Raw genomic sequence first — 7,426 nt, 5'->3', positions numbered from 1 at the left:
ATAAACGGCCAGAAAATGGGAAAAATTCGTTAGCCGCAATGCGATAAATGGCTCATTCGAGCTACACACAAGTGCCAGACGCCTGTCTCAGCAGCGACATCAAAATTTAACTTTAATTGCGATTCCATGCCGCAAAAATGCATCAAAAAGTCGACAGGAAAATCGCAACAAGAAAAGACAGCGTGAAAAATAAGCGAAATATGTAAATATATATGTATGTATGTATGTATGTATGTATGTATGTGTGTGTTTGTACAAAACCAGAAATTATCAAAATTTGTTGTTGACGGCATTTGTTCTGTCTTCTTGCAATGTAAATTGTTTGTTTGAGGAGAAGCTGAGTGAGCTGCACAGTGGAGCAAAGTGTAAACTTTGCTCAGAAAATTTTGACGAAACTGAAGACTGAATGTTGTATGTTACAAGTCAACGATCTTACAATTTGAAATCATATTAAAATACATATAAATATATCTACATAACAAACATCTTAATGCCAGTCACAATTTACTAACTCAGGCATAGAATATGTCCCACAGTGCCCATCGTACAGAGGCTTGTGTCTCAGCCTGCACAGCGGCAGCCTCTGGTGGCTGCAACAAAGCATTAACAATAAATTCTCGCATGCCATTGTGAAATTCTCACAATAATCATAAATAATACTTTATTTTTACATCTTAAACGGCGTTGCGGCTGTTAATGAAGTTGCTGAGGAGTGCGTATACGTGTGCGTATGGATGGCGGGCACTAGCTTTATATATCTTTTGTTGCCTGTCAACATGGGCTGCAAATATCATAGATATGACTCCGACTGCAGTCGCAGCGATCCGATGCGATGCGATGCGATGCGACTCGAGACTCGGATCCAGACGCCTAATTAAGCAACTTTTAACTTGGCAACACAAAGTGGCAAGTCATTTGGACAGTGGGCAGTACAACTTAATGTCTGCGCATGTGTGTGCTTTGTGTGTGTCTAGCCGCTAACGTATCATTTACAAAACAATTACGCATACGCCATGGCGGCGAGATGCATCAGCGAGTGAGCAAGCTTCTCTTGAATGTTAAACCATCAAAATGACCTATGAAAATATTGTGTTAGGCTGTGGACCGAAGCCCGTGACATTGCTCATTCAAAGATTTCACGGGCTTCGCGCTCTTGATTTGTTTACGCTGTGGGTTTACTCCACATTTTGTCATTTCATGGCCCGTGTGGTCCGAGTGCGACGCCTCCGTCACTTGGCACCTAATTGTGTTTACGTAGGCGTCCATCGCAACCGCTCGGTCCTTCCTGAAGTGCCATAGCCAACTCCAAATTAACTCATTGAAAGCGCGTTTCAATTATGTTTAGACAAACAACAGCAACGGGTCCAGGGTTGACACTAATAATGCACGCTCTGTCAACGGTTCAAAAGAAGAAAAAATAAGAAGAAGAAAAATAAAATAAAAAGATCCCAGACTTATTTTGTATTTTATGCCTTTGTCTGCGCCTCAAACCAGTTGAAAAATGTTTGGCTCAATTCTCATAATACTAAACTAAAGAACAACAACAACAACAATAGCAACACCAACAAGAGCATTGCAGCATTAACAAAAAGATCAACAAAAACTCTGTTCTTGTTCTTGTTCTCATTCTTGTCTCTTTTGAGCTTGTCTCGTATATAAAGTTCTGTACTCGCGTTTTTCGGCTTGGATTTTGTTTTCTGAATCCATCGTGCATTCATTGTCCGCGCCTAATCGCTATAAAAGATCTCGCTTTTCATCTTCGTGACGCTCAACTGCGTTGTTGATCTTGAAAACGAGCAGCGGCAGCGGCAGCAGCAACAACAACAGCTGCTGGCAGATACAAAATCAAAATAGTAAACTGAGCAATCAGATTTGTTGGATTTAAATGTGATCGGAAATTGTTGCTGCCGTCAAATGCTGAAACTATGAACACTGAGCGAAAATTGGTGGCTAATATAATAATTGTAATAAAAGCTGAACAGTCGAATAGGCAGCGAGGGCTCACTTCCTTTCCTTCACAGAAATCTTTTAAGACAACTCTAAGTAATATATTCTTTTGAGAAAGACAATTTTAGCTTCAATATAGTTGTGCTTCTTGGGAGCTAATCAACTCATAAAGGGAGCACTTAAAATCATACGACGCTGCCCCATCTGTGAGGCAGCCCCCTAAAGGTATTTGAAGGCAGCCCTTATTACGCTCAGTGTACGCTACTCATATTTCAAAAAGTGCCCTAAAACACACACCGCTAACCCATAAGTGCCCCATAATTTAATGAGCTTCATTCATTCACAACTAAGTTGTGCATCCCGAGCCAGCTCCAATTCTATTAAAGAGCAGCCGAACGAAGACGACGACAGGCCGAAAATGAGATGGCGAGGAAAAGAAGAAAAAAGGTCATCTTATCATAAATAAACTGACATAAAATCAAGAATCAAATTCGAAAGCGAAGACAACCGAAAACAAGGCAGTCAGCAAACGGGGCAGCGGACAAGACAGCAAATCCGTGGCCAAGAGTACATTGTGGGGAATTACACAATAAATGAAATGCAGACCAATGGAGCGCACTGGACGGGCTGGCAGATCGACAGTCAGACAAACAGACGGCTGGACAGACGAGCACGGAAAGACGCCAGACAAAAAGCGCAGAGCCAAATGATTCACTATGGAATTTTATGAGCTGAGAACATTTTCAAACTGCCTTTCAATGCCATGGGATACAAATGCGAGTGCTAGCATCTAAACAGCTGGAAGCTGCAGGCTGGAGACTGGAGGCTGGCAACTGTAGTAGCCAGCTTGAGGGAATATAACAACAATACGTGTATATTATTATCTCTAGTCGCATGCAAATGAAATCGATAAAATATTATGGTGAATGCCAACAGATGCAGAGCGATGCAGTTCCCCTCAGCTAATTGAGTGTGAAAAGGTTGAGAGAGAGAGACTGAGCTCCAGAGATTATCAGATTATCATACAAGCTGTGCTGATACGCTGTGGAAATGGGGTAGGGGGAACTGAGCTTCAGGTAGCGCCGCAACCATTTGAGGCCAATAAATTTCATTCAAACGGACAGCAGACAAAACGTTCAACTTTATTTCGACTGTTATAATTTATTTCAGTTAGCTAGCTAGCTAGTGAACGAAAGAGCCAAATTTAAATCTAAATACATGTCCATGCGCGAGATAAGCCTGCAGCTTCCTTCCAATTCCAAATCTAAATGCTGCTTCTGCTGCTGCGCTTTGAGTTAGTCTTCGTTGTCGCTGCATAATTTGTCGTCGTTTGTGTTTTTCTTTTTTTTGGTTTTGTTTTTGTTCTTGTATCTTGTAGATACATTTGTAAGTTGAAGTCGCTTTAATTCGTTTGAATTTTGTTGGCCAGCGCCAGCACGGGATCATCGTGTGTGTCTCTCGAACGATGCTGCTTCTGATCTCTAGTTGGGCTTCTTTTATTTTTTTTTTTTGGTTTTCTTTTATTAATGATGTGGGAACTTCTGTTCGCTAAGCTGCTTTGGCCCGGCGCTGATTTGTGTTTGTGCGCTGTCTGCGTTGCCTTGTAAGGCGCCCATTAAGATTTCATTAATTATGAAGAATACTTTCATTAATATTGTATATACAAGCATATGGAAACTTATCTTCTTTAAGCTGCCTGTGGGGTGTAGGCTTCATTTTCGCATTGTGACCTGATTTCGTGAACTTTAAGTCTTGAGGGGGTCTCAGAGTCGAAGAATCAATTAGGAAATGAGGGATTTTTTCAACATTTTCAGAATAATATAATTAGCCTCATAAAATGTTAAATACAGAGCAGTAGAGCTGGATGGAGGCTAAGAGAACTACAATTTCTATTTCTGTATTGATTTATATTTTTATATGCAGAATCCAATTGGAAACTTTAGCCAAACAGTTAGCTAAATTCTTTCTCAATTCCAAGGCCAAGTAATAAATCTACCAAAGATGGCAAATGGCAACAGCAATATATACTAAGTGTACATAATGAGCAAAGTAAGAAAGGTGCCAATGCAGTACAAACAGAAGACAAACCATTTTCAATTTGGCTTATTTGCCTTTGACAAACAGAGAAAAGAAAAGGCAACCAAAGGCAACATATTTTGAAAAACTTTAAATAAATCAAGCACATGCCACATGAGGCAAACAGAGAGCAGAAAGAGGAAGAGCAAGAGGTAGAGAGAGGCAGACTGGCAACCTGCCTCGAAGCGCTAGTGCTCATAATCATATTGATGTATTACAATAGTTTGTGGAAGTACACGGATCGTCTCGGGCCTGTAAAAAGCAGCTATAAAAACTACAAAACATTGCTCAGAACATCAGCCCAAAGAAGAGGAATCCAAAAAAAGTTACATGCCAAATGAGCTAATGTCTGTGTGTGTGTGTTCGGGCTGTTGTTTGGGTTGTTACCTGCAACTACAGAGCATCCGAGAAGATTGACATGCGTACGAGCTGAAGTTGCTGCCTCCCTGTGCCCCTTGCCCCCAGCCTGATGCTGATGCACGAAAAAACAATGGCCAAGCCGTGTGGAACTGCGGACTGCTAACGATGTGGCCATTGAGGCCATACTATATAAATAATGGAAATGCATACTAATTAAATTGTGAGAACTTTACCTCTGAAGATCTTTGCCTAATGCCAGTTCACTGATTTGCATCCAGCTTCCAACTGATTGCCGGCGTTGATGCTTCGTGGATGCCACACCAAGACGCCAATTATCACCAAATGGCCAGAAGAGTGTGAGCGTGTTTAGCATTCTAACTGGAAATGTCAATATGGTTTATTATCGACTAACTGTCAAACTTGTAGCTTGATTATCAATTGATAGTGTTTCAATAGACATCATGAGATTTTTAATAAGCTGTTCTGTTCGCATCTGGAATATCGCAGACTGTCCTTAGATATCTGCTGAGGGAAAGCAAATAAGAGAGACAGTGGACTAAGTGCCACCAAAATCTGCAGCTCAATGGGACATCACGACTTGCTGAATGACAACAACTTAACTTTACACACATTGAGTCGCAAAACTGTAAAGGCGTGGAAGAGCGCAAGTTGCTCCCGCTCGCCGCTCTCCCACTCTCTAGTTCTCTAATTGCCAAAGCCTTCTAAAAAAAGGAACACAGAAAATGTGAACAATTGAACAAGTTGCGAGCCTTTGGGCGTCTGCTAATGGAAGGAAGCTGTTGCTGCATTGTCAGCGATCCACAATAGATCGTACCTATCTACCTACCTACCCAGCAACCAACTGGGAGCTACTCCCGAACGGTTCTCTGACAGCTTTGAATGTGCGCGCACAATAGAAGCGAAAACACATCGAACAATTACGGTACCCGTACTCCCATGCGATCATAGCCGGGCGATGGGACCGCTAGACGCCGCTTGTTGTGCTCCGGCTTGGAAAATGTCCAAACATTGTCGGAAATTTGTTAACTTTAATTTCTGTTGCATTTCGACAGGCCTGGCCGAACTGTCGGCAAAGGCTTGCGGATGATTTCTCTCAAAGAACCGAACTTAAGTCGCGGGCGTTGTGCCATTTCCATTCAATGTTCAGCTGTTCAGCCTGTTCCTCTTGTTGTTGCCATTGCCGTTGCCATTGCCGTTGCCGTTGTTGTTGTCTTTTATTGGTAAGCTAATCGAAATTATGACAATTCTGGCAATAGCTTTAACGGTTCTCTCTGGCCATTTCGAGTTGCCGTAAATTTGTTTGTCAACTTGTTCGACAGCTTCAACCGCAGTAGATGTGCGGTCCATTTGTTGGTCTTTTAGGCTTATATTTGAGTCCATAGCTCATTGTTGAACAATTAATACTTTATATTTGATAATAACTTAAGAAATTTTGAGGCTATATAGACAATGTGTGGAGTTAAGAAATCAAGATTAAAGTTGAAGTCGAAATTGATTTCATGAAAGCCATCTCTAGATCTTAGTGTAAAGTTAAGTTTAGTTTTATCAAATCATAAGTCAAGATTTTATTTCTTTATACAAACTATCAGCTAGTCTAATGTGGTGTTCTATGAACGCAGTTAATTAATTAATCATATTTATTAATGTAATTTGTGCTAAGTTCCATACAGCTAACATTCTCATGCCAAATATGTTAGTCACGAAAAAAGAACACAAGCAAGACGTAATGGAATACTTACAACTCTCTTATGACAGCGATGATGCCAAAATCGAGAGCTGGAAGCCTTAAACGGAAGCCAGAGCTCATCAAAGGCGAGCCAAACAAAGTGGCTTTCGGCATAGGTGACATTTCTAGCATATCCAAAGAGATGCATTTAGCTATAACTGAAATATTTTGTTGCTCACGGAGGGACGACAGCAGAGCTTTCTCAGCCATTGGAAACTAGTTATCGGCAGGCACACAAATCAATTTAACGATGCACTAGCCCAGTTCGAATCGCCGATCTCTGGGCTATGATCAGGTCCGCTTGCTAGGCAACATCAGCATCAATTGCAATCTGGCAGTTCATTCACTATCACTGGGAAAGACTGGCCTCGACTTGCATCGACTCGACTGAAACTGGATGGGCTGAAGACAGTAAGAAGATGTCGACGGCGGCAGAGGCAGCCGCTTGGACTTCCTGTTGTCGCGTCATTATTGTCCATCATCATTTACATTCGTAATGAGGCGCTGGCTACTAAAATGAAGTCGATCTGCAGTTCATTTAGATGCCGCCACAAAGCTTACATAGCGGGGGCTGTTTTGGCCCTGCACGATTCTGGCCGCCGATCAGCTGTGCCTCACTTACAAGCCAATGTGACAATTTCTTGTATCAGCACAGCCACAGCCAGTGCACCACTGCACCACCGCTACCATCACGGCACAAAAACTGGCATAATACATGGCTCGAAGAGCCAGTCTTATGTACAACATTTACTATGTTCGCTGACATTCTTCGCGTAATTCTTCAATTTCAATTGCATACTACGATAGACTAGCTCCAGCATCAGCTTTGTCTCTGAACTGTTCTCGGTCTTCTTGGCTGTGGCTACCAGTTCTTTAGTACGTTTTGTTCCTTTTCGTTTCGTTTTTTATGCCATTGCTAACAATTGTCGCGACATTTTTCTAGGTAAAACTCACGATCAATTGGCGACACGCTTCTTCTTGGCAGCCAAACCTGTCGGCGGCTGCGTGAGTTGTAGCCCCAAAGCTCCAGTCTCTATCGCCATCAGAAGCTCTGTCTCAGTCGCAGTTGCTGTTTCTGTTTCTGTCTCAGTGGCAGCAGCAGCAGCGATTCCATCCTTAGCCCGTCCTGGCCAACTCAAGCATCGGCGCATCTGTTGTCGCATTGTTCTGGCCAGCTTCGTAGCACAACGAGCGGCGATAAAAGTGTTTATCATGTTTGCAATTATATGCTAAAATTGTAATTGCAAATGTTTGCCTAAGCTGCAAAGGGCTTTGCTTGCAGATAGACCTGCAGTC

At 42.1% G+C, this 7,426-nt stretch overlaps 1 protein-coding gene across 5 annotated transcripts; it reads right to left on the bottom strand.

The window, feature by feature from the left end:
* Positions 1 to 3,114: 3,114 nt before the first annotated feature.
* On the bottom strand, positions 3,115 to 4,807 carry LOC111603605. 5 transcript variants are annotated; one of them, XM_023321267.2, is made up of 3 exons: positions 4,617 to 4,807; positions 4,411 to 4,542; positions 3,115 to 3,709 (listed from the first exon to the last, which is right to left on the bottom strand). In XM_023321267.2, the coding sequence occupies exons 1-3, from the start codon at positions 4,754 to 4,756 to the stop codon at positions 3,574 to 3,576; spliced, it is 408 nt and encodes a 135-aa protein (XP_023177035.2). In that variant the 5' UTR covers positions 4,757 to 4,807; the 3' UTR covers positions 3,115 to 3,573. The 5 variants fall into 5 exon arrangements, with proteins under 5 accessions (XP_023177035.2, XP_023177037.2, XP_030080804.1 ...); XM_023321269.2 differs by having other exon boundaries at positions 3,115 to 3,698; XM_023321270.2 differs by having other exon boundaries at positions 3,119 to 3,547.
* Between the last annotated feature and the right edge of the window lie 2,619 nt (positions 4,808 to 7,426).

This window comes from Drosophila hydei, unplaced genomic scaffold (genome assembly GCF_003285905.1).
Source record: "Drosophila hydei strain 15085-1641.00,03,60 unplaced genomic scaffold, DhydRS2 tig00008121-arrow-pilon, whole genome shotgun sequence".
NCBI classification, from domain to species: Eukaryota; Metazoa; Arthropoda; class Insecta; order Diptera; family Drosophilidae; genus Drosophila; species Drosophila hydei.
The sequence above is the reverse complement of the archived record's forward strand: the minus strand, read 5'-3'. Positions and strand labels throughout refer to the sequence as shown.

Excerpts from the sequence above, each read along its gene's own strand:
- LOC111603605 (XM_023321267.2), bottom strand. The coding sequence starts at position 4,756 with ATGCTAAACACGCTCACACTCTTCTGGCCATTTGGTGATAATTGGCGT. Across the intron at positions 4,543-4,616 it reads TTAGGCAAAGATCTTCAGAG|CAGTCCGCAGTTCCACACGG; the intron begins GTAAAGTTCTCA and ends CCACATCGTTAG. Across the intron at positions 3,710-4,410 it reads CGGATGCTCTGTAGTTGCAG|ACCCCCTCAAGACTTAAAGT; the intron begins GTAACAACCCAA and ends TTCGACTCTGAG.